This window comes from Trachypithecus francoisi, unplaced genomic scaffold (genome assembly GCF_009764315.1).
Source record: "Trachypithecus francoisi isolate TF-2019V2 unplaced genomic scaffold, Tfra_2.0 Lachesis_group10, whole genome shotgun sequence".
Classification (NCBI taxonomy): Eukaryota; Metazoa; Chordata; class Mammalia; order Primates; family Cercopithecidae; genus Trachypithecus; species Trachypithecus francoisi.
In genome coordinates, this window is record NW_022681455.1 from 84,269,156 (window position 1) to 84,292,567 (window position 23,412).

General features: G+C 47.4%; 1 protein-coding gene across 3 annotated transcripts; it reads left to right on the forward strand.

Annotated features, from left to right (window-relative positions):
• Positions 1-3,386: 3,386 nt before the first annotated feature.
• On the forward strand, positions 3,387-15,180 carry FUS (FUS RNA binding protein). 3 transcript variants are annotated; one of them, XM_033218218.1, is made up of 15 exons: positions 3,387-4,146; positions 6,320-6,344; positions 6,435-6,604; positions 7,756-7,897; positions 8,103-8,281; positions 8,492-8,765; positions 10,379-10,413; positions 11,908-11,940; positions 12,710-12,813; positions 13,249-13,378; positions 13,620-13,721; positions 13,855-13,978; positions 14,317-14,417; positions 14,538-14,685; positions 14,974-15,180. In XM_033218218.1, the coding sequence occupies exons 1-15, from the start codon at positions 4,134-4,136 to the stop codon at positions 15,011-15,013; spliced, it is 1,620 nt and encodes a 539-aa protein (XP_033074109.1). In that variant the 5' UTR covers positions 3,387-4,133; the 3' UTR covers positions 15,014-15,180. The 3 variants fall into 3 exon arrangements, with proteins under 3 accessions (XP_033074109.1, XP_033074110.1, XP_033074111.1); XM_033218219.1 differs by having other exon boundaries at positions 6,435-6,586; positions 7,753-7,897; XM_033218220.1 differs by having other exon boundaries at positions 6,435-6,586.
• The last annotated feature ends 8,232 nt before the right edge of the window (positions 15,181-23,412 follow it).

A 23,412-nucleotide genomic window follows, 5' to 3' on the forward strand; every position in this document is an offset into this window, starting at 1 on the left:
ACTGAGATGGAGTCTCACTCTGTCGCCCAGGCTGGAGTGCAATGGTGCAATCTCGGCTCACTGCAACCTCTGTCTCCCTGGCTCAAGCGATTCTCCTGCCTCAGCCTCCCGATTAGCTGGGACTACAGATGTGCACCACCACGCTCGGCCAGTTTCTGTATCTCTAGTAGAGACGGGGTTTCACCATCTCGGTCAGGCTGGTCTCGAACTCCTGACCTCGTGATCTGCCCGCCTCAGCCTCCCAAAGTGCTGGGATTACAGGTGTGAGCCAACATATCCGGCCCAATATCTGATATACATGTTAATTGAAGCTGGGTGTAGTGGTCACACCTTTAATCACAGCATTTTGGGAGGATCACTTGAGCCCAGGAGTTCAAGACCAGCTTGGGCAACATAGCAAGACCTTGTCTCAAAAAAAAAAATTTAACATTGACTTTCCTGTCAGAGATAGGAAGTAAATAAGACATTTATGGTGAATTTAAAGCACATATGGCAGCTAATGGTGACAGCATCTCACTCCAGCTGACCCTAGGCCTATGGAAGTGGGCCTGGAATGGCCCACTATTCTTAGTGTTGGCAACTAGTTAAAAAATTAAAACATTCGAGGTGGGCGGATCACTTGAGGTCAGGAGTTTGAGAACAGCCTGGGCAATATAGTAAAACCCTGTCTCTACTAAAAAATAGGAAAATTAGCTGGGCATGGTGATGCATGCCTGTAATCCCAGCTACTCGGGAGGCTGCGGCACGAGAATCACTTGAATCCGGGAGGCAGAGGTTGCAGTGAGCTGAGATAATGTCGCTGCACTCCGGGCTGGGTGACAGAGTGAGACTCCATCTCAAAAAAAAAAAAAAAAAAAAAAAAAAAAAAAAAGAAATGACCACTTGATGTAGTCTTTCAGAGTCACAAATATTTTTTTTGAGACCGAGTCTCATCTGCCACCACAACCGGCCAGAGTCACAGTTGGAGCCTGAACTCTGCCTCAGCATCTTCACCACTTGTGCCTTTATCTTTGCAGTTCTGCCTATTATAGCCTTTCCTCCCTTGCTGCTTGGCGAACTTCTACTTATCCAGTAAGGCCTGGCTTCAGTGTTACCATCTCTTTTTAGTGTCCTGTGGTTGTCCACCTGATGGATGACTTACCCTCCTGGGAGGGTTTCCAGTCTGATTCCATGTGATGGCACTTACTACACTCAAGTATACTTTGTGGTCTGTGTGTCTCACCCACATTCACCCACTGGCTGGTCCTGTGGTTTAGGGACTGAGCTTTTCTTTATCCATATCCATCCAGTCGGCCCCATGATTGGAACATACTATGCAGTGCTCAGGCAATGTTTGCTGAAGCGCAGGGGTTAAGAGCAGGCTACCTGGCTTGGGAACCCAGCTTTGCCACTTCCTGTGTAGCTTCGGCATAACTTTCCATCTTTCTTTTTTTTTTTTTTGAGATGGAGTCTTGCTCTGTCACCCACGCTGGAGTGCAGTGACGTGATCTTGGCTCACTGCAACCTCCGCCTCCTGGGTTCAAGCAATTCTCCTGCCTCAGCCTCCCGAGTAGCTGGGACTACAGGTGCCTACCACCATGCCCGGGTAATGTTTGTATTTTTAGTAGAGACAGGGTTTCACCATGTTCGTCAGGCTGGTCTCGAACTCCTGACCTTGTGATCTGCCCTCCTTGGCCTCCCAAAGTGCTGGGATTACAGGGGTGAGCCACTGTGCCCAGTCAGCTTTCTGTCTTTCTACGCTTATTTCCTCATCTGTAAAATGTCATCCTTAGCAGGGCGAGGTGGCTCACACCTGTAATTCCAGCAATGTGGGAGGCCGAAGCAGGTGGATCCTCTGAGGCCAGGAGTCCGAGACCAGCCTGGCCAACATGGTGAAACCCCGTCTCTACTAAAAATACAAACATTAGCCAGGTGTGGTGGCACACACCTGTACTCCCAGCTACTCAGGAGATTGAGGTGGTAGAATCGCTTGAATACAGGAGGTGGAGGTTGCAGTGAGCTGAGATGGCACCACTGCACTTCAACCTGGGTGACAGAGTGAGACCGTGTCTCAAAAAAAAAAAGATAAAATGTCATCCTCACATCAGCCTTTTGTTGTGAAAAATAAAATCAAGAGTTTACTCAAAGCAGTCAGAACAGTGCCTGACAGTAAGTCTTGTTAAAGTGTTAGCTATCATATATTATAGATGAGCACAATGTATACCATTATTAAATGTCAGCTTTATTATTATTATTTGTTTTGAGACAGAGTCTTCCTCTGTCGCCCAGGCTAGAGTGCAATGGCACGTCTTGGCTCACTGCAACCTCCGCCTACTGGGTTTAAGTGATTCTCCCGTCTCATCCTCATGAGTAGCTGGGATTACAGGTGTGCGCCACCATGCCTGGGTAATTTTTGTATTTTTAGTAGAGACGGGGTTTCACCACATTGGCCAGGTTGGTCTCAAACTCCTGACCTCATGATCTGCCCGCCTCGGCCTCCCAAAGTGCTGGGATTACAGACGTGAGCCACCGCGCTCGGTCAGCTTTATTATTAAATGTTAGCTTCATCTGCTTTGTACACTAATGCATACCCAGTGCCCAGAACAGTGCCTGGAACATACTAGGTGCTAAATAAATATTTATGACTTAATGTATGAATGAGGGTGGACTTCCTTTCTTTTGCTCCCACTGGAGAGTTGAACTCTCCTTCCAACGCGGGTGGGGTGGATATTGGCGTATTCAGGGCCATCAGGGCTGAAGTCAAGGGCTTAGTGGGGCTTAATTTGTTGGGGGGGCCCAGGGCAGGCCCTCATTGTTTCTCTAGAAGGAAAGGTCCAACCCTCAAAAGACCTTCCGAAATCCCGCTGAAAGTTAAGTTGGGAAGGAAAACCTGCATGCCTATGTATCAGGAATTAACGTCCTTTGTCTTGCTTTGTTCAGTAGTTTCAAATTGCCTTCTCCAGGCAAGGCTGATGAAAGTGCAAGTTGCAAGTTAATGTGAATTTTTCTTTCTGATTTTGCTCTCACAGGAAGTGGAAAGGGGACCAAACACTCTAGCATTCATGCCACCAAAAAGAGGAGTGTTTTGCAGTTACAAGACCTGGATTCCAATCACGACTCCTCTTAGCTGCCCTGTAATCAGGCACAATTACTTGGGTCTCTGAGTCTCACTTTTCTTATGTAGAAAACGGAGATATGTTTACTTCCTTCATAAGACTGATGAGAAGGAAATTATCTGTGCATTTTGAAACCACTGAAGCCTTGTACAGGTTTTATTTCTGGGATCGCCACTGGTTCCCTGGTAGGGCTTCAGAAAAATAAAAAGGAGGTCCCTGAGCAAAGGCTGGGGGGCCCTTCATCTGAGGCCAACCCTCTCTTGTCCCAAGGATGGCCTGGACTGCTCCGCCCCGCGGCTCCCCAGGGGCAAAGCCGTGAGGGTCCGGGTGAGAGCCCAGTGCTGGACCAGCCCGGCGCCCAGGGGTCCCTGCTGTCTTTCAGGTCAAACGTCATAATTCCCGAACCCCAGAAAGGCCGAAAAGCAAGGCAACCCCGAAAGATGACGAAGTCAACACCAGGGCGCAGGGCCAGTGTGCTGACGACGAGGGAGGCTGGAGCCGCGGGGACAAGGCGCCCCATACAGCGGCAAGAGGGCGGAGGGCAGGAGCTCGCCGTCCTGGGTGAAAGCGGGGCCCAGTGAAGAGGCCCGGCCACAGGAATCTCGGTTCCACCCCACGACTCCCGGCTGTGACTCCAGTTTTGTCCCCAGCCGCCCGGCCCGGCCCCGCCCCGCCCCCAGCGGGCACTCAGGCTTTACCACTGTGCCTTCATGGGGGTGGAGTTAGATCGTGGGCTAGTCCTGCCGATGAGAGAGGGGTTCTTCCTCAAAAAATATCATTGTGTATAGTATTCGCATTATTCTAGTTAACTCGTTTCCCTTCTGCATGCCCAGAACCCCTACCTGCGCTAGGAAGGGGGCGGAGCGCTTTCCTGCCTCCCCCTGGTCTTCCGCGTTTGGTGCGCGCCTGCGCGGTGCGTAGGCGGCGGGACGTACTTAAGCTTCGACGCAGGAGGCGGGGCTGCTCAGTCCTCCAGGCGTCGGTGCTCTGCGGTGTTGGAACATTGTTGCTTGCTTGGCTGTGCGCGCGTGCGCGGACATGGCCTCAAACGGTAGGTAAGGGCGCGAGGCGGCGGCGGCAGCGGCGCACCGGGCCGAGGCCTCCCAGCTGGGCTTTTCATTTTCGGTGGGACCGGGGTGGCGGTCCCGTGTGGGATTCTTTCGCGCCCCTGTGGCGGGAAACCGCGGAGAGGGGTAGCTGGAGGAGGCTGGTGTCGCCATTTTGTTTCGCTCTTCTGGCCCTCGCGCGCGGGGCGGTAAGTCTTCTCTTCGCAGTCCGTTTGCTTGGGGTGGTCGTTGGGAGGGACGCTTTTTAGGGGTTTGAAGCGTCAGGTGAGGGTGGAAAATGGCCGGTTTCCGTGGCCTCGCCTCCCCCAACTCCCGGCCCCGAGCTCAGGCCCGCTTTGTCGCAGTGCTGCATCCGGGCACTCGCGGCGCGCACGCGCTCTGCGGGCCCCTCCCCCTTCGCGGCGCGGGTACCCCTTCCCCGCCTCGTGTCGGTTCAGCTTTTTGTCGCGAGACCCTTCGCGGAAGACTCGGCGGCGCGCGTGCGGTGTGAGCCTTGTTCCTCTGTGGTCTTTCGCGAAGGGGCGGGACCGCTCCGTTCCCGCCTCGTTTGCCACGCGGCGGGGGCGGAGGCTGGGGATCGGGGCCGCGCTCCCGCTTAACGGTTTGGAGGCGGTGGTCGTGGTTCCGCCAACGGACTGGGGGACCTGGCCCGAGGGTTTTTCCCGCCTAAATTTCTTTCTTTCTTTTTTTTTTTTTTTTTGAGTCAGGGTCTCCCTCTCGCCCAGGCTGGAGTGCAGTGGTGCGATCTCAGTTTACTGCAATGTCCGCCTCCTGGGTTCAAGTAATTCTCCTGCCTCAGCTTCCTGAGTAGTTGGGATTACAGGCGCCTGCCACCACGGACCGGCTAATTTTTGTGTTTTTTAGTAGAGACGGGGTTTCACCATGTTGGTCAGGCCCGTCTCTACATGCTGGCCTCGGGTGATCCGCCCTCCTCGGCCTCCCAAAGTGGCAGGATTACAGGCGTGAGCTACCGCCCCTGGTCTAAATTTCTTTTTTCTGAGATAGGGACGGAGAATAAGAGCCATCCAGGCCACACCCTCTCCTGGTCCTTTTCCTGCGGGGGAAGCGCCGTGTTTCCTGCGCTGGGGGGATGAGTTGATCTTGTTCGTATATCTAAAGTGGGGCGTTTCAAAAGGGCTTTCGTTGCTTTTGGTTCGCCCAGGGGAAGGCAGGGTAGATGAGAAAACAGAACCATCTGGAGCCCCACGGCCGGGGACTCGAGTACCTGTTGACTTTCGCCTCTTAAGGCGAGCACTTGGGATGATCTTTGTCATTTGGGGTCCAAGGGCTCTTTTGATTCTCTGGCTTTGCACTAAAAAGCCCACTTCATCTCCGGAATTGGTCAAAGAGTGACCTTTTTTGAGACATTCTTGTTCTGTGGGTCTGGGCTGAGAGAGCAGAGGCCACGATCTGAACACTGCTCGAATTCAAACCTGTGCCACTTGGTAGCTCTGCGACTTTGGGCGAGTTAGTCTGTTTTGACTCCTGGCAATAATGGCATTGTCATAGAGTGGATGAAGCGAATGCGCGATGTTTTAGAGCAATCACTGACATGAATTGGTCTTGCAGAAAGTTGTGGCTGTCCACCAAGACCTTGGTTTTTCCAACGGTTAAGGCTTCTGGGACTCTGTAGAAACTTGCATTTTCTTCACTTTTTCTTTTTTGTAAGAACACTTGGCTGATAGGCCAGTTTGCTACTCGTCTCAACCAGTGTCTCATGGGGCAATTTTATGCCCTTTGTTGAAACGTGGTGCTATCTTTTTTTTTTTTTGAGACAGAGTCTGGCTCTGTCGCCCACGCTGGAGTGCAATGGCGCGATCTGCAACCTCCGTCTCATGGGTTCAGGCGATTCTTCTGCTTCAGCCTCCCAAATAGCTGGGATTACAGGCGTGCGCCACCATACCCGGCTAATTTTTTGTATTTTTATTAGAGAGGGGGCTTCATGTTGGTCAGGCCGGTCTCGAATTCCTGACCCCAAGTGATCCATCCACCTCAGCCTCCCAAAGTGCTGGGATTATAGGCGTGAGCGTCGGCACCTGGCCTGTGTGGTCCTATTTATTCATCAGTGCTTGAGTTAAGGAATTTAGCTTTAATTCAGCTCTTTCAGAGTGGCGGCTGAAAATAATATGATTTTTTTTTTTTTTTTTTTTTTTGCAGATTATACCCAACAAGCAACCCAAAGGTGAGTGCTATTTTTGGGCTTCCAGAGTTTGTAGAGGGGAAGGGTGGTCAAGCTGTGTTTTCTGATCACACTGGTTTTCCTTTCATCTAGCTATGGGGCCTACCCCACCCAGCCCGGGCAGGGCTATTCCCAGCAGAGCAGTCAGCCCTACGGACAGCAGAGTTACAGCGGTTACAGCCAGTCCACGGACACTTCAGGCTATGGCCAGAGCAGCTATTCTTCTTACGGCCAGAGCCAGAACAGTGAGTCTCTCTCAGCAGGTCACCTCTTCCTGCTCTTTCTGAATATTGCTTTTCTTTTTTTTTTTTTTTGGGAGACGGAGTCTCATCCTGTTGCCCAGGCTGGAGTGCAATGGTGCTATCTCAGCTCACTGCAATATCCACCTCCTGGGTTCAAACAATTCTCCTGCCTCAGCCTCCTGAGTAGCTGGAATTACAGGCACCTGCTACCACACCCTACTAATTTTTTTTATTTTTAGTAGAGATGGGGTTTCACCATGTTGGGCAGGCTGGTCTAGAACTCCTGACCTCGTGATCCACCTGCGTCGCTCTCCCAAAGTGCTGGGATTACAGGCGTGAGCCATCACGCCCTGAATGTTGCTTTTCTTAAACCTGAGGACTGAAGTGTTGAAACTCTTCCATATTCTTTTCCCTGAACGAGTGTATAATTCTTAAAACTGTTTGGGGTCTGAGTCCTTTACAGGGAATTGTGGCACACCCAGCTACTGAGGAGTCTGAGGCAGGAGGATCCCTTGAGTTTGGGGTTGCAGTGAGCTATGATGGTGACTGAACAGCAACTGCATTCTAGCCTGGGCAGTGTATTACGGCTCCATTTCAAAAAACAAACAAAAATGGTTATTGGTTTGTGATTCTGTTTACATTTGTTTTTTTTGGCTTTTAATTTTTTTGACTCTTATTTCCCATCTTAGCATGAAAGAGCATATTTTCTTAAGGGAGAACCAGTTTTAGGCCAATTCTTAAATGGAGAAAATGGTTTTGCTCGAAACAAATCTATGAAATCATGTGATACATAAGGAAGTGGGATTTGCCCCAAGGTCCTGAAGTGTAACTAAGAAAGGTGGTTGTCCTGTAGATACTGCATGCACAGCTGCATATCACAGTGCTGTTAACAGGAATCCTTGGGCCTGGGATTAGAGGGTGGTGCTGGAGATGGTTGGTGTTGGGGTTGGCGGGGTGAAATTGGAACTGTCTTAGAGAGATGATAGAAGTTGGAGCATTAACTTGGCTTTGAAAGGAGGGTAACTATATGAGTTGCAAGATTATGAACAGCTTCTGAAAGGCTGACTTTTTGAGTATAGGTGAGTATTAGGTCGTATATGTTTTAACACATTCCTTACATTTTTTCTTTCCTGGTGGCTTTTGCGACTTCTTTTTTCTTATTCTCGTAGCAGGCTATGGAACTCAGTCAGCTCCCCAGGGATATGGCTCGACTGGCGGCTATGGCAGTAGCCAGAGCTCCCAATCTTCTTACGGGCAGCAGTCCTCCTACCCTGGTTATGGCCAGCAGCCAGCTCCCAGCAGCACCTCGGGAAGGTACGGTGGTGTCAATGTTGGGGAAGGCTTGAAAAGAGGGGTGAATTGATGGGGAGTGATAAAGGGACCAGCAGCAGTAGAAGCAGTTTAGAGGTGTAATTGGGGTAGGGGACCCTGTGTTGAGTACAGAGAATGGAATCCACTACAAGGAAATTGGGGGGGTATGCTGGGATTGTGATTGTGTTTTTTTGTTTGTTTTCCTTAGTTACGGTAGCAGTTCTCAGACCAGCAGCTATGGGCAGCCCCCAAGTGGGGGCTACGGCCAGCAGCCTAGCTATGGTGGACAGCAGCAAAGCTATGGACAGCAGCAAAGCTATAATCCCCCTCAGGGCTATGGACAGCAAAACCAGTACAACAGCAGCAGCAGTGGTAGTGGAAGTGGAGGTGAGATGTCCTCAGCTTTGTCTGCAGCCCATTTTCTATAAGGATTTGTATTCTCGTGTTTTAGCCTAAAAGGGTTCCTGTTTTATTTCCTAGCTGTCTTTTTAATTTCTTTTGTACTTCATTGCCTGGCAGCCTGGCACTTGTCAAACCTTTTGTGCTACTTTGCAATTTTTTTTTTTTTTTTTTTTAAACCGTCCTTTCTTTTCTCAGGTAACTATGGGCAAGATCAACCCTCCATGAGTGGTGGTGGCGGCGGCGGCGGTGGTGGTGGCGGCGGCGGTGGCGGCTGTGGCAGTGGTGGTGGTTATGGCAATCAAGACCAGAGTGGTGGAGGCGGCGGTGGCTACGGACAGCAGGACCGTGGAGGCCGTGGCAGGGGCGGCAGCAGTGGTGGCGGCGGCGGCGGTGGTGGTTACAACCGCAGCAGTGGTGGCTATGAACCCAGAGGTCGTGGAGGTGGCCGTGGAGGCAGAGGTGGCATGGGGTAGGTGTCTCATGAGCCAGGGAGTATCTTTGGTGGGGAGTGTGGAGGATTGCATGAATCTCCCTGAAGCCAGTCCCTAATGCATGGTTTAGTATTCTTGTTGTCTAGGGATCTGTGAGGGCTTTGATTTGGGGGCAGTGATTTTCTTTTTACATCCCCATTTTATTTTTGTGAGAATTTGGGAGCCTGAACTCCCATCCATACCACCGAAAAGAGATTTTGAGTATTGATACTTGTTTCCAAAGAAAAGGAATCATACATAGATTTCCAACACGTATGGATTGGAGTCATTGATATCCTAGGCAAGAAACATGGAAGTGAAGACTTCTTTCTCTGCAAGGGAAACCGATGATCCCACTCCTGGGAAATAGTAGGGAAACTTGGTATGTGTATTCCCATGTGTCCTCTAGGGAGTTGGTAATGGTTAACCTGACTTCAGCTTCCAGGAATTGGTTATTCTTCCCGTTTTCTGTAGTCATTTGAATCCACGAGTTTGATTTGCACCAGTTTGACCGACATTGATTTTGGGTGTGACTTGGTTTATGGGGCCAACTGACTGAAGTGTGCAGACCTTTTGGGCAAAAATATGCTTGACAGTGGTCTCCCACCTAGTTGTTCCACTGTCTGCCTTACCCTGGTTACTTAAAATTCATCAGCTTGTCCAACTGGACCTTCTTCCTGCTGAAGTTGATTTGAAGTAAAACCTTAGATTTGATGTTAAAACAGTTGTCAGATCTGTCGGTAAATACGATTTGAAGGACCCTACTCTGTCTCTCTTGAAAAAGGGGAGGAATGTCAGTGTAACTGTTTTTGGAAAAAGTAAATTTTTAAACTGAGCTTGGATATGGTAAGTATGCAGAGGTGGGTGGGGGCAATCTCAAAAACGTACAAAAATGAGGAAAACTCTGTTGTGTGCGTGTGTTTAATGCAAAACTTTAAAAAGAAAAACAACTGTTATGTGACTGTTAACTTGCTCTGCATTTTATGTGCCACAGGTATGAAAGGTGACATTGCAAAATACTCCGCTCTTCTCGCAGTGTAGAAGGGGTGACCCCGGGGGTTGGGGGAGATCAAAAACAGCTCAGTAGTTAGGACAGAGCTTAGCTAAGTTTGTCTTGCTTTAAGGGGAAGTTGCCTTTGGTTTTGACTTTTTATGGAATGGGGTTGGGTCTGCTTGCTGCTTTCAAAGCAAAAACCACAAAAGTGTGTTCAAGGCTACCCCAGCCTGGTGTGAAACGTCTTCTGGGTAAATTGGGGTAGGGTTTTTAAACCAACTACTTGGTTGTCAACCACTTGCGACAAGAGGAAAAAAAAACATCTGCTCCATCGGAAGAACGACCAAGGAAAATGGGTCATTTTTTTTCCAGAGGAAATAGATACATAACCTTTTAAAGCAAAATCTTTATAAACTGTGTCTGAGAAATTGCACACGTGTGTGTGACATGCTCAAAGGTCAGACAAGGGGTGGTCAGGAAGGGATGTATTTTAGTAGCCACTTGTATCTTTTTCCAAAAACACCTACCCGTGTTTGGGAAATGTTAAACAAAATCAAAAAACACCCTTTTGTAGCCGTTGGAAGCTTCATGTCCTTTCTTCTAACTTGTCTTCTCCAGCGGAAGTGACCGTGGTGGCTTCAATAAATTTGGTGGTAAGTGAACAGAGTTTCCAAAATTCCCAACTCCCAGCAATGCTTTGTCTGATTGTTCATTTGCAGATGTCTTAGCGTGTTAATTTAAATGTCAAAGGTTTTGAGGTGTCCAGAACTACCTCCGTAAAGGGGTAGGGTAGAATGCCACCTGTTGCCTGGTGTTTGCTAACTCGGAGCAGGCAGGGGTATGACTCAATAGTCGTCTTTTACCAAATGGGTTTGCCCCAGGTTAATAAGAGGGGTTTAGTAGGCCTTGGACAGGGCTGTTGCCACACCTGGCACTTAGTGACCATCATCATGAGAAACTGGAGAGTGCGTGCTGGAACACGTGGTGCCATCTTGACTTTAGGATCCTTTTGATCATTGTGTCCAAGGCTTGTGTGTGTGTGTGAGAGTGGGAGACAACCTCCAAATGTTTTAATTCTGGAAGAGGGATGTAACATTGCCCTAAGAATGGTGAAGTTGGTATACCTTTATAAAGTACGGAATGGTGTCAATGAATGCAATTCTATGTATATGGACTTAACTCAGATGGGCAAATAGAAACTAGCTCTGGGAAGGAACATGTGCACTACTTCAAGAAAGATTGGAAGCATGTGTGGCTCATGGGAAATAACCAGGTCTTAAACAGCACAAACTGAATTCATGGACCAGGAAGGTCTTAAACAGCACAAACTGAATTCATGGAAAAATGACAAATTTGAGAAGTCTCCCAGTAAGCTGGAACTTTTCTGGTTTGGTTAACTAACAAAAGGTTTCTTGATTTGTCTCAACATTTAAAGCCAAAGGCTTGGGTTCATGACTTAGGTGTCATTGCGTGTGGGTACAATATTTATATATGGCGAATTCAGATAAACATTGGTCAAAGATGGTCTCTGGAAAAACAAAATAGAGGCTACATTACGGAAATAAGATTTCTGGTCTGTTCCCTGGGACATGCTTAAAAAATACAATAGCTATTATGTATGGTTTTAATTTTCATGTGGTTTTGGGGAAACAACACGGTTTTAAGGATGGTTTCTAAAGATGAAATTAAAAATTGTTCCACAAGGGATTAAGTGTCTTTGGTGGTAAAGTTGGGAGAAACTGGATGGATGCACATCTCATGGCTGGTGGCGAGCCCATCTCTCTTCTCTCGGGTGAGAGAACCGGGCCAAGCTGAGTTGGTTTGTTCACTTTAATGGGTCTCCCTTTCCCCTGCCATCTGTGCTGAGGACATTTCCCAGCTTGAGCTGGGGGAGGCAGCATTTTCTGAAGTGTGGGGTTGTCTCTGTGGAGACTCAAGTTACAGATCTTAAGGGGCCTGCCTAGAATTTTCTCCGGGCAGGCGACCCAGGAAAGGGTTTGGAGTGAGGCTATGAGCACTTACATGATATTTTACAAGTTTGGATTTGGTGTTAATTTTTTTCCTTGTCCGTTTTTTCCTGTTGACTAACGGCTCCTCTTTTCCTTGTTTTTGTTTTTTTTTTGTTCTTTTCTTCCATGTCACTTAAGGCCCTCGGGACCAAGGATCACGTCATGACTCCGGTGAGTTCACAGGTGGTGGCATGAAAAGAATGGCTAAAGTGGTATCAAGACTTTGCCTGGATATTCTTTGAAACTATTATAAAAAGGAAACTGAAAAAAAGGGGATAGAGAAGGAAGGGAGTTAGGTGTATCCTTAGCTAGCAGTGAGAAGTATTCATTATTAAGTATTTCTCAGAAATACGTGGCTTGTGGGTTCCACCCCCAGCGATTTAGAAGGTCTGAGATGACCCTGAAAATCTACCTTTCTATCAAGTCCCTAGTGATGTTGATGTGTCTGCACCACACTCAGATGGGTTTACAGCAGTGGTTTTTTTCAAAATGTGGATCATATCCAAGCTGGTAAATAAAAACTACTGAACGAAAGACCAGACCACATGAAGTAAAGCATTGAACTCTTGTTTAGATTGTATTGATGTTTGTGTACTAAATTTGAATGTAAAATGGGTCTCTTACTTAATTCGGGACCTTCAACTGAAAGTTGATAAGTACTGATGGGCTTTTTTGTGTGGTCTTGGGCATTTCACTCCTGAGCCCTGATTTCCATACTGTATACTGTGTGTTAACATGTTTCAAAGGATAATTTTCAAAGTAAATCTGAAATTTATCAGCATGGCTGGCATATAGGGACTCAAAAGGGATGTGGATTTTTCAGTTGTCTTCATAAACCAAATAATACGAGTTGCTTGATGGATACTAGGTGCTTTAGGTTTTTTCCTCTGTCATTTATTTTACCTTTTCACATTTGCATTTTTTTCTGTTCAACAAGCAGAACAGGATAATTCAGACAACAACACCATCTTTGTGCAAGGCCTGGGTGAGAATGTTACAATTGAGTCTGTGGCTGATTACTTCAAGCAGATTGGTATTATTAAGGTACTTGTGGAGCGGAGTGGGTGCTTTCTGTCAGTGTTGCAGGCTTTTGGATTTCACACATTAGTAAAAGCAAGTCTTTAATGGTTGCCAGCAGTAAAAATAAGTCTTAAGGGTTGTTGCCAGCTTAATTTGTTGAGGAAAGAACCTTAGTTACTGTTTTCTAAAAGAAGTTCTGTCTTAACACAAAAAGTATAACTGATAAGAATGCCCTAAACTCTGAGATTTGTACTTTATAGTAACTTTTAGTTTTATCCTTCAATATTGGAGGGAAGGACAGTTTTCCTCAATGGAGGTTTACATGTGAGGTAGGACGAAGTAACTGGGAAGAGGGGAGCTGAAGTTTGGGAGTGATAAACCTCATGTTCTAGAGGAAGAAGATGGAAAGGGAGTACTGGAGCCTTTAAAATTGATGTTACCTCATTTTGCTTTCTTCAGACAAACAAGAAAACGGGACAGCCCATGATTAATTTGTACACAGACAGGGAGACTGGCAAGCTGAAGGGAGAGGCAACGGTCTCTTTTGATGACCCACCTTCCGCTAAAGCAGCTATTGACTGGTTTGATGGTATGTATGAGAAGGCTGGCAGAGGTGGGGCTGGGGATATAGGGCAGCAGGCCATAGGAAGAAGGTCATGGTTTGAGGGTTCATTTGAGTCTTCCAACATTTTAGCTGTGGTATCAAGTAGTCTCATTTTTGCTTATGTGTCAGTAGATTATAAACCATTTGAGAAAGGCACGCTTATCTTGTGTTTTTGGATTAATGTATCTTGCATTTAAAGTCTCTTGATACTTTTTTATTTCTCTAGGTAAAGAATTCTCTGGAAATCCTATCAAGGTCTCATTTGCTACTCGCCGGGCAGACTTTAATCGGGGTGGTGGCAATGGTCGTGGAGGCCGAGGGCGAGGAGGTGAGGAGCTACCTGCTGTTGGTGCAGAGGGGTGATGGGGAGAGTGCAGAAGATGGTAAAGGCTTGCATGGAGTGGGTTAGGTTTACCAAACTTGGAGGGGGAGCAGACCCATACTTGTTTTATCTGCATTAGGACCCATGGGCCGTGGAGGCTATGGAGGTGGTGGCAGTGGTGGTGGTGGCCGGGGAGGATTTCCCAGTGGAGGTGGTGGCGGTGGAGGACAGCAGCGAGCTGGTGACTGGAAGTGTCCTAATCCGTGAGTGAAACTTAAATTTTTTTTAGTTCTCTCACATGCATTCTGTTTGATATTATGGTAATGAGGTGTGTGTGTGTTTTCCAAAGAAGTAAATGTCCAGGCCACACTGTTGGGGTCAAATTTAGCCAAAAGCTTACCTAGGTAAGGTTGATGTAATGGGAAAGGTAATGGATTGGGTTCAGTAATGATTTTTGTTCCTGGCTTTGAGAAGCAAGCCTTTTTGTCTTTCTGAAGCCTCAGTTTCCTCACTGTATCTCTAAAGTCATGGTAGTTTCTTCCTACTTCTAGGTCTCGCCTATTCCCCATGCCTCTAGACTAATTGTTTTCCTTCTCCTTAGCACCTGTGAGAATATGAACTTCTCTTGGAGGAATGAATGCAACCAGTGTAAGGCCCCTAAACCAGATGGCCCAGGAGGGGGTCCAGGTGGCTCTCACATGGGTAAGAAAGGCAGACCTGGTGCTAAGGAGCTGGGACCAAAGAATCCTTTATTTTTCAGCAGGGAGGCTCGGGGAAAGTAGAGGAATGGGAATGTGATAGATCTTATTTCTTTTGTCCTAGGGGGAAACTACGGGGATGATCGTCGTGGTGGCAGAGGAGGCTATGATCGAGGCGGCTACCGGGGCCGCGGAGGGGACCGTGGAGGCTTTCGAGGGGGCCGGGGTGGTGGGGACAGAGGCGGCTTTGGCCCTGGCAAGATGGATTCCAGGTGAGACTTTAAATCAGAATAAAAAAGTAGAGCAGGTAAACAGAGACCATAGGATAACAAGGTTTTGTTGAGAAAGTGGTTTCATTTTGAGGGCTAGATGGAAGGACCTGATATTATAACCAGTAGTGGAGAGGGAAGGAAAATTAACTCAGGAGGAATGAATCTGTAGACCCACTTGAGATAAGACTCGCTAGTGTAGGTAGGAGGGGCAGATAGGATATCTAGGCTTGGAGAGACTGGTAACTCAAATACAATGGATACTTAATTTTTTTTTTTTTTTTTTTGCAGGGGTGAGCACAGACAGGATCGCAGGGAGAGGCCGTATTAATTAGCCTGGCTCCCCAGGTTCTGGAACAGCTTTTTGTCCTGTACCCAGTGTTACCCTCGTTATTTTGTAACCTTCCAATTCCTGATCACCCAAGGGTTTTTTTGTGTCGGACTATGTAATTGTAACTATACCTCTGGTTCCCATTAAAAATGACCATTTTAGTTAAATTTTGTTCGTTCCTCTTCCCCCTCTTCACTTCCCTGGAAGATTGATGATGTCCCAATCAGGAAGGTGGGGAGTTTTCCTGTTCAGATTACCCTGTCCAGCAGGAACTGGAATACAGTGTTTGATCCAGGGGAGAAGGCCAAATGATACCCCTTGAGAGCAGATACGAAATTTTTCTATCATGGGCAAAGTGGGATGTATAAATGAGAAATGAAGAACATGGGGTGTCATGAGTGTTGGCCCAAATTTGCCCAGCTATGGGGAATTTTTCCTTTACCACATTTATTAGCATACTGGTCTTAGTTTATTTGCAGCAGTTTAAGAACTTTTTAAGAACTCTTGAATCTTTTGGCACATTTAATGGTGAGGCTTAAACAAATTAGATTTAAATGGGGCAGTATTCACATCTGACCATGGTGGAGAGTGCTTAGCCACTCTGGGTCTTTCACAGGGAGAGTAACTTAGTGCCTGCTGAGTGCTGCAGAGTTTGTGGAGTCAGGATCTAATCGTCAGCCCTGGGAAACCAGACAGTTAATGGCTGAGAAGGAAGTACATGAATTACATGGCTCTCAGAACCAGAAAATGGGAAAGCTGGAAGTGAGTCCTACTCAAGATTTCTTGACTACATTTCCATTTTACGGCGTTTTGATTTGAAACCATCATGCAGGAGATCCTGAAGAGGCCAAATTCCTATCCCAGACTGGTTTACTTAGGTCTTAATAGGTTGCTACAATAAGAGACTTGGGAAATGGAGATGGTGAAGAGGGGGAAGGTTTTCTGGGAAAGGAAGGTAGAGGGTAGTTGCTTGTATTTAAAAGAGGCGAGTGACTCCCTTCCTAGCTGCACTGGTGAATGGGGCTTGGGTAGATACTTGCTGTAAGGAGACTGGTCTGGCTGGGTCACTCACATCTTGCCTGTACTCAGAGGGCTTGAGGTCATTGACATTTTGAGATTTTAGGCTTGATCGTTTTTGATTGGAGGGTGGAAGGCCCTCCTGAGGGAATGAGTGATAGAGCGGAGAAGGGGTTGCAGCCAGTGAGTTAAAACCTTAGAGCAGTACCCCTCAGCCTCTTACCATGTGGCTGTAAGTTTGCACATATCTGGCAAGCAGTTACTTTAAAGCATGCTTTTTATTTTAATTATACAGAGCGTAAAATTAACCCAAGAGCAGAAAGGTTTTAGTTAACGGAGTTTTCAAACTTGGTTTGTAAGACAGCTGCCATCACAAGCATAGCTTACAAATGTGCTGGGGACCCCTGATTGGGAAGTGCTTTCCTCTCAAATTTTTATTTTTGGAGACTTGCTCTGTCATGCAGACTAGAGTGCACTCTTGGCTCACTGTAACCTCTGCCTCCCGAGTTCAAGCGATTCTCCTGCCTCAGCCTTCCGAGTAGCTGGGACTATAGGCCCACCTAATTTTTGTGTTTTTAGTAGAGATACGGTTTCACCATGTTGGCCAGGCTGGTCTCTTAATTCCTGACCTCAGGTGATCCACCCACCTTGGCCTCCCAAAGTGCTGGGATTACAGGCATGAGCCGCTGCACCCGGCCGTCCTCTCAAATTTTCGAGTGTGTTTGCTAAGTATGTTCTTTACAGAAGAGTTGCTGCAACCTTGAATCTTGGTGACTTGAGGCACAGAAGCTAGGACTTTATTTTTTGAGATGGAGCTTTGCTCTCGTTGCCCAGGCTGGAGTGCAGTGGCGCATTCTCGGCTCACTACAACCTCTGCCTCCTGGGTTCAAGCGGTAGCTGGGATTACAGGCATGCGCCACTATGCCCAGCTAATTTATTTGTATTTGTAGTAGAGACAGGGTTTCTCCATGTTGGTCAGGCTGGTCTTGAACTCCTCACCTCAGGTGATGCGCCCACCTCGGCCTCCCAAGAAACTGACTTTTAAAAGGAATAGCAGGTTTACCTTCCCTGCCAGCATTGAGGTGCTCTCTAAGCAACAGTAGGCTGAGAGTAGTCTGGCATATTGAAGGATTGTCAAGTGGGCCTTCCCAGGCATTGCTTTGACTTGGTACATGTAGAGAAGTTCTCTGAGAACAAGGATGTGGCAGTTCTCTCCCTGTCCCTGCTGCTGTTGGTTTCTTTGTTAAATGTTTAGTTGAAATGACTCGATAGGATATTTCTGAGTAGTTCACTGTTGGTGCTTTGCCTATCAGGATTCTAGCTTTGGTTGTGGTCCCCTGATCCCCTTCTTCCAGGAGTGGAGGAGGTTGAAGCTCCTTGTAAGAGCTGATTACTGGGACCATTAGTGTCAAATTCCTGTGCCCTTCAAATGGCTTATGTGATTGGCCTTGGCATTAAAAGGAAATAGGGTCCCAAGTGACTGTTCAGTGGGTAGGTCCAGTTTGGGGGGATTTTCCAGGAGAACGGATAGAGATACCTAGCAGCAGAGAGAACATTGGTGCCTCTGAAGCCAACCTCCCACCTCAACCTCCCAAGTAGCTGGGACTACAGGTGCTCCCTCGCTACCACACCTGGGTAATTTTTTTTTTTTTTTTTTTTTTAATTTTAGGAGGATTTCGCTGGGTTGCCCAGGCTGGTCTTGAACTGGGCTTAAGTGACTTTCCTACCTCAGCCTCCCAAAGTGCTGGGATTACAGGTGTGACCCACCGTGCTTGGCCAGAATACTCTTTTTTTTTTTTTTTTTTTTTCAAGATGGAGTCTCGCTCTGTTGCCCAGGCTGGAGTGCAGTGGCACAATCTTGGCTCACTGCAAGCTCAGCCTCCTGAGTAGCTGGGACTACAGGCACCCACATGGTGCTGGGCTCTTTTTTTTTTTTTTTTCTTCTTTAGTAGAGACGGGGTTTCACTGTGGTCTCGATCTCCTGACCTTGTGATCCACCTGTCTCGGCCTTCCAGAGTGCTGGGATTACAGGCGTGAGCCACCGCGCCCGGCCGAATACTCTTAACTGAATGATTGAAATCTGTCTTGAAGCATTAGGTGCCCCATTTTTGTGAGTTCGAATAGGGACAGGCTAACTAGGAAGTGAGGAGGGTGGGGAGAGGTGTGCTGTAGGTCTGTTTGCCCCTTCCTTGATGTAGCCTTTGGTTAGCCCTATCAGCTTTTTTTCCCCATCTCGTGCCAGGCCTTCCTGGGTTTCAGTACTTGGATGTAGGGCTGCAGTTAAGTCAGTGATGGGTAAATTGACCAGGAGTTAAGGTCTAGGGTCCAGCTCGTGTGAGACTTGACTCACTGATCTACCTTTAGGCATGTCTTCCTACTTCCAGTCTCATCCTTTTTAAAGAAAAAAAAATTTTGTTTTTTTGAGACAGTGTGTCACTCTGTTGCCTAGACTGAATTGCAGTGGTGTGATCTTGACCAACTGCAACCTCTGCCTTCCACCCCCAAGCAATCCGCCCACCTCAGCCTCCGGAGTAGCTGGGACGCGACTACGGGCACCTGCCACCATGACTGGCTAATTTTTTTTGTATTTTCTGTAGAGATGGGATCTTGCTATGTTGCTCAGGCTCGTCTCAAAACTGCTCTGGGCTCAAGTGATTCTCCCACTTTGGCCTCCCAGAGCGCTCGGATTAGAGATATGGGACACTGGGTCCGGCTATGAAAATTTTATTTTCAGTTGACTTGCATATATTTATGGGGTACAATGTCCTATTTCTGTACATGTACATATTGTGGAATCAAATCAGGCTAATATATCTTAACTATGTCATTAGCTATGAATGAGAACGTATAAAACCACTCTTAACAAATTTTGAAATTTATGTTACTTCAGCCCTTTTATGCTGGAGGTTGCAAATTTTGTGTGTGTGAATTATCAGACCAAAAATAAAAACAAAAAATGATTGAAGACAGACTTCAATCATTCAGGAATAGTGTATTCTGGGCAAGCGTGGTGGGTCACACCTGTAATGGAACACTCAGCATGGTGTAAATGGGTCGAGACGGGTCTCCTTATGTCGCTCAGGCTGGACTCGAACTCCTGGGCTTAAGTGATCTTGCCCTCAGCCTCTTAGCTGGGACTATGGATGCATGCCACTGTGTCTGGCATTTTTATGAACTGTAGTCACCATGCTGTGCAGTGGCTTACCAGAACTCAATTTCTTGTACCCTTTGTCTCCCTGCTTACCCATACCTCCAAGCCTCTGGTAACCCCCATTCTGTTTTCAGCTTCTGAGTTTGACTTTCTAGATTCCATGTATATGAATTCAGGCGGTCTTTCTGTGGCTTGCTTCATTTAGCATAATGTCTTCTAGATTCATTGATTCACCCATGTTGTTACAAATAACAGTTTCCTTTTAAAAAGCTGAATAGTGTTCTGTTGTGTCAACATACCACATTTAAAAATCCATCCGTTAATTGGGCACTTGGGTTGCTTGCGTATCTTGGCTAGTGTGAATAACACTGCATTGGGTGGGAGTGCAGATGTCTCTGACGTACGGATTTTTTTTTTGATCAGACAGATCAGTCTTGGTCTGTCACCCAGGCTGGAGTGCAGTGGTACAGTCTTGGCTCATTGCAACCTCGGCCTCCCAGGTTCAAGCGATTCTCCTGCCTCAGCCTCCCAAGTGGTTGGGATTATAGGTGTGCACCACCACGCCCAGCTAACTTTTGTGTTTTTAGTAGAGATGGGGTTTCTCCATGTTGGCCAGGCTGGTCTCAAACTCCTGACCTCAGGTGATATGCCTGCTTCCATTTTCCAAAGTGTTGGGATTACAGGCGTGAGCCACCGTGTCCAGCCAACGTAGATTTCAGTTCCCTTCAATGTACACCCAGAAGTGGTATTGCTAGGTCATAGGGCACTTCTATTAGCTATTTGAGGAGACTTCCTACTATTTTCCATAATGGCTGTATTAGTCCACATTTCCACCAGCAGTGTACAGGGGTTCCCTTCCTCCACATCTTTGCTAGTTATCTTTCGTCTTTTTGATACAACCATTCTGACAGGTGTGAGGTGACATTTCTTGTCCTTTTTAACCATCTACCATGGAGTCTGTAACCAGGTCTCACTTTCTATCCTAGCTTGCAAGAGAGGCTAAACTTAGTATGGAATGTGGGGTCCTATCTGCAGTCATTCTTCCCTAGTACTCTTGACTCCATTTTTACCTTTGGATCCTCAGTTCTGACCAACCCTCTTTTCATCTGTAACTATATTTTGAAATTTTAAAGACACGAAGTCTCACTTTTGGCCTGGCTGGTCTCAGTGGGCCCCAGCGATCCTTCCACCTTAGGCTCCTGAATGACTGGGACTACAGGTGTGCTACTGCACCTGGCTATTTTGAAATAATTTGACTTAGAAGAATATGTCTACAATTGCCGTGCTCACCTTTTTAATGCAAATATCTTCAATGGCGCTGGCATATACAAGCTGAGAAAGTATTGTCAAGTGGGTTGTGCCAGCACATTTGACCAGGATTTTTTGTTGTAGAAATATTGGATCCTCACCTGAGGCCAGGAGTTCGAGATCAGCCTGGCCAACATGGTGAAACTCCGACTCTACTAAAAATACAAAAATTAGCCGGGCGTGGTGGCAGGCGCCTGCAGTCCCAGCTACTTGGGAGGTTGAGGCAGGACAATCGCTTGTTGAACCCAGGAGGTGGAGGTTGCAGTGAGCCGAGATTGCGCCACTGCACTCCAGCCTGGGCGATGGAGTGAGACTCTTTGTCTCAAAAAAAAAAGAAGTATTAGATCCTCAATCTCAAGGTATTCTAAGAGCTTTTGGAGACCATTGAGTCTAAAATTACCAGTATCCTTGAGGCAGTAACAGACTTGGAGAATGTAGTTTATGAGCAGGAGTTTGGAGCTGGAAGAAATACTGCTTTCTGTTGGTGGTTAATGCTGTCAGCTCCTTGGATTGTGGCTTTAGCTCTAAATATTGGGGCAGTAGAGACTCTTAACTGGAAAACAATTGAGGGCCACTGGTGTAGGGGCAAGAGGCAGAGGAAGCTTGGGTGCTTGGGTTGAAGATGGTGGATGTGCTGTCCCTGTGAGAGTGCTGCTGCTGGACCCTGGAGCCAACGACGAAGCATTTCAGCGAGCGGGGTCCAAGCAAGGGCAGTAGAGGGCCGGATGAAGTGGGCAGGAACCATTTCCCAGGTGACATCTTGCCTGTGCTCATCACGCCGAGGGGTGGCAGTGTTGCACAATCACACAGATTCCTTGTCACTGTTGAGTGCAGTGTTCTTAAGAACGGACCTGGCAGCTGGGCGCGAGGGCTCACGCCTGTAATCCCAACACTTCAAGAGGCTGAAGTAGGCAGATCACGAGGTCAGGAGTTCGAGAGCAGCCTGGCCAACATAGTGAACCCTGTCTCTACCAAAAATACAAAAAATTAGCCAGGCGTGGTGGCAGGCATCTGTAATCCCAGCTACTTGAGAGGCTGAGGCAGGAGAATCGGTTGAAACCGGGAGGTGGAGGTTGCAGTGAGCCAAGATTGTGCCATTACCCGCTGGCCTGGGTGACAGTGCAAGACTCTATCTAAAAAAAAAAAAAATAGGTAGGGGGGAACTTAGGCTTGTTGTGCTTGTTTTTTGGTTTTGATTTTCCAGACTTTGAGGGAAAGTTGAGCCATCCTGTTTATTGTGCCCTTGAGGAGGAAACAAGGCAAATCCCCATCCTTGTGAGCAGGGGCACAAACCTGTCAGTCTGAGATGCCTAGAACTACATCCTCTATAACGGGGGGGAATATATATGTATACACACAGATTAAAAAGATATATATACACACACACACACGAATCCTCCCTTATCCATGGTTTTGTCTTATACAGTTTCAGTACAGTATAATAATCTCCTGTGCTTAATTTATAAATTGAACTTTATCTTTGGTCAGCATATGGATTCTAGCTCAGTAGGTCCAGATGGGGCCCAAGATGTCCATTTCAGGCCAGGTGCGGTGGCTCATTCCTGTAATCCCAGCACTTTGGGAGGCCAAGGTGGGCGGCTTAGCCAACACGGTGAAACCCTACCTCTACTAATAGTACAAAATTTAGCTAGGTGTGGTGGCATGCACCTGTAATCTCAGCTACTTGGGAGGCTTAGGCACGAAAATCGCGTGAACCTGGGAGGTGGAGGTTGCAGTGAGCTGAGATCATGCCACTGCACTCAAGCCTGGGCGATAGAAATGAGACTCCATCTCAAAAAAAAAAAAAAAAAAAAAGTGTGGTGACATGTACCTGTGGTCCCAACCAGGGAGGTTGAGGCTGCAGTGAGCTGTGTTCCCACCACTGCACTCCAGCCTGCAGACCTGGGTGACAGAACAAGACTGTCCCCCTGCCCTCCCCCCAAAGAAAGCATTTATGACAGGCTTTTTGGTGACAATGATGCTGTTGGTTCAACACTTCTCTTAGAGTAACGTTCTAGAGTTTGGCAGAGTCAAATTGTTTCTGAAAGGGAACTTGACTTTGTACAAAACTTTCATCTTTCTCCCTCCACCACCCCACTGCTTTATTTTTTTGAGACAGGTCTTGCTCTGTGGCCCAAGCTGGAGTGCAGTAGCATGATCACAGCTCACTGCAACCTCCAACTGCTGGGCTCAAGTAATTCTCCCACCTCAGCCACCCGAGTGGCTTGGACTGCAGGCATGAACCACCATGTCCAGCTAATTTAAAAAATTATTTTGTGGCGATGAGGTCTCACTGGGTTGTTCAGGCTGGTCTTGAACTCTTGAGCTCAAGCAATCCTCTCTGCTCGGCCTCCCTAAGTGCTAGGATTATATTTCTATATAAACTGTGCTGGCTGGGAGCTAAGGAAAGGGAAGACAGGGTCCTGCATGTGGGTTTTTGTAATTAGCACAGGCCCAGCCAACACTGGCTTGTGAAGCTTAGATGGGAGGTTTGAGCAAAAAAGAGGATGCTGTCCTCTTTGTGGGATTTTTGCTGGTGTACAGAGACCTGGACCATCATGGAGGGAGTCCTCAGCACAGGGATGGGATTTGGTTCTTGTAGGGCCTCAGAGAAGCATGGGAGAGCCCTTCAGGTGTTAGGGGAAGGTGATTTTGAGTTGCTCCTTCACTTTGTTGAATGTCTCTGAAATCCAGTTCTAGGGCTTGGCAGGAGTGTTGCCATTTGCAGTGGTTGCCCTTCAGCTTATCTGGGATGTGTCCCAAGGTGCTGGAGTTGTCTGGGGCCATCTGGACTGGGGCTGGGCTTTCCACATCCATGGAGCCACTACTAGGACTGGGAGCAACAGAATGAGTCTGGGGGTGCTGCCAGAGAGGCACTCTAGATTGTTTTTGGGATAGCACAGGTGCCCACCTACAGTTCTCA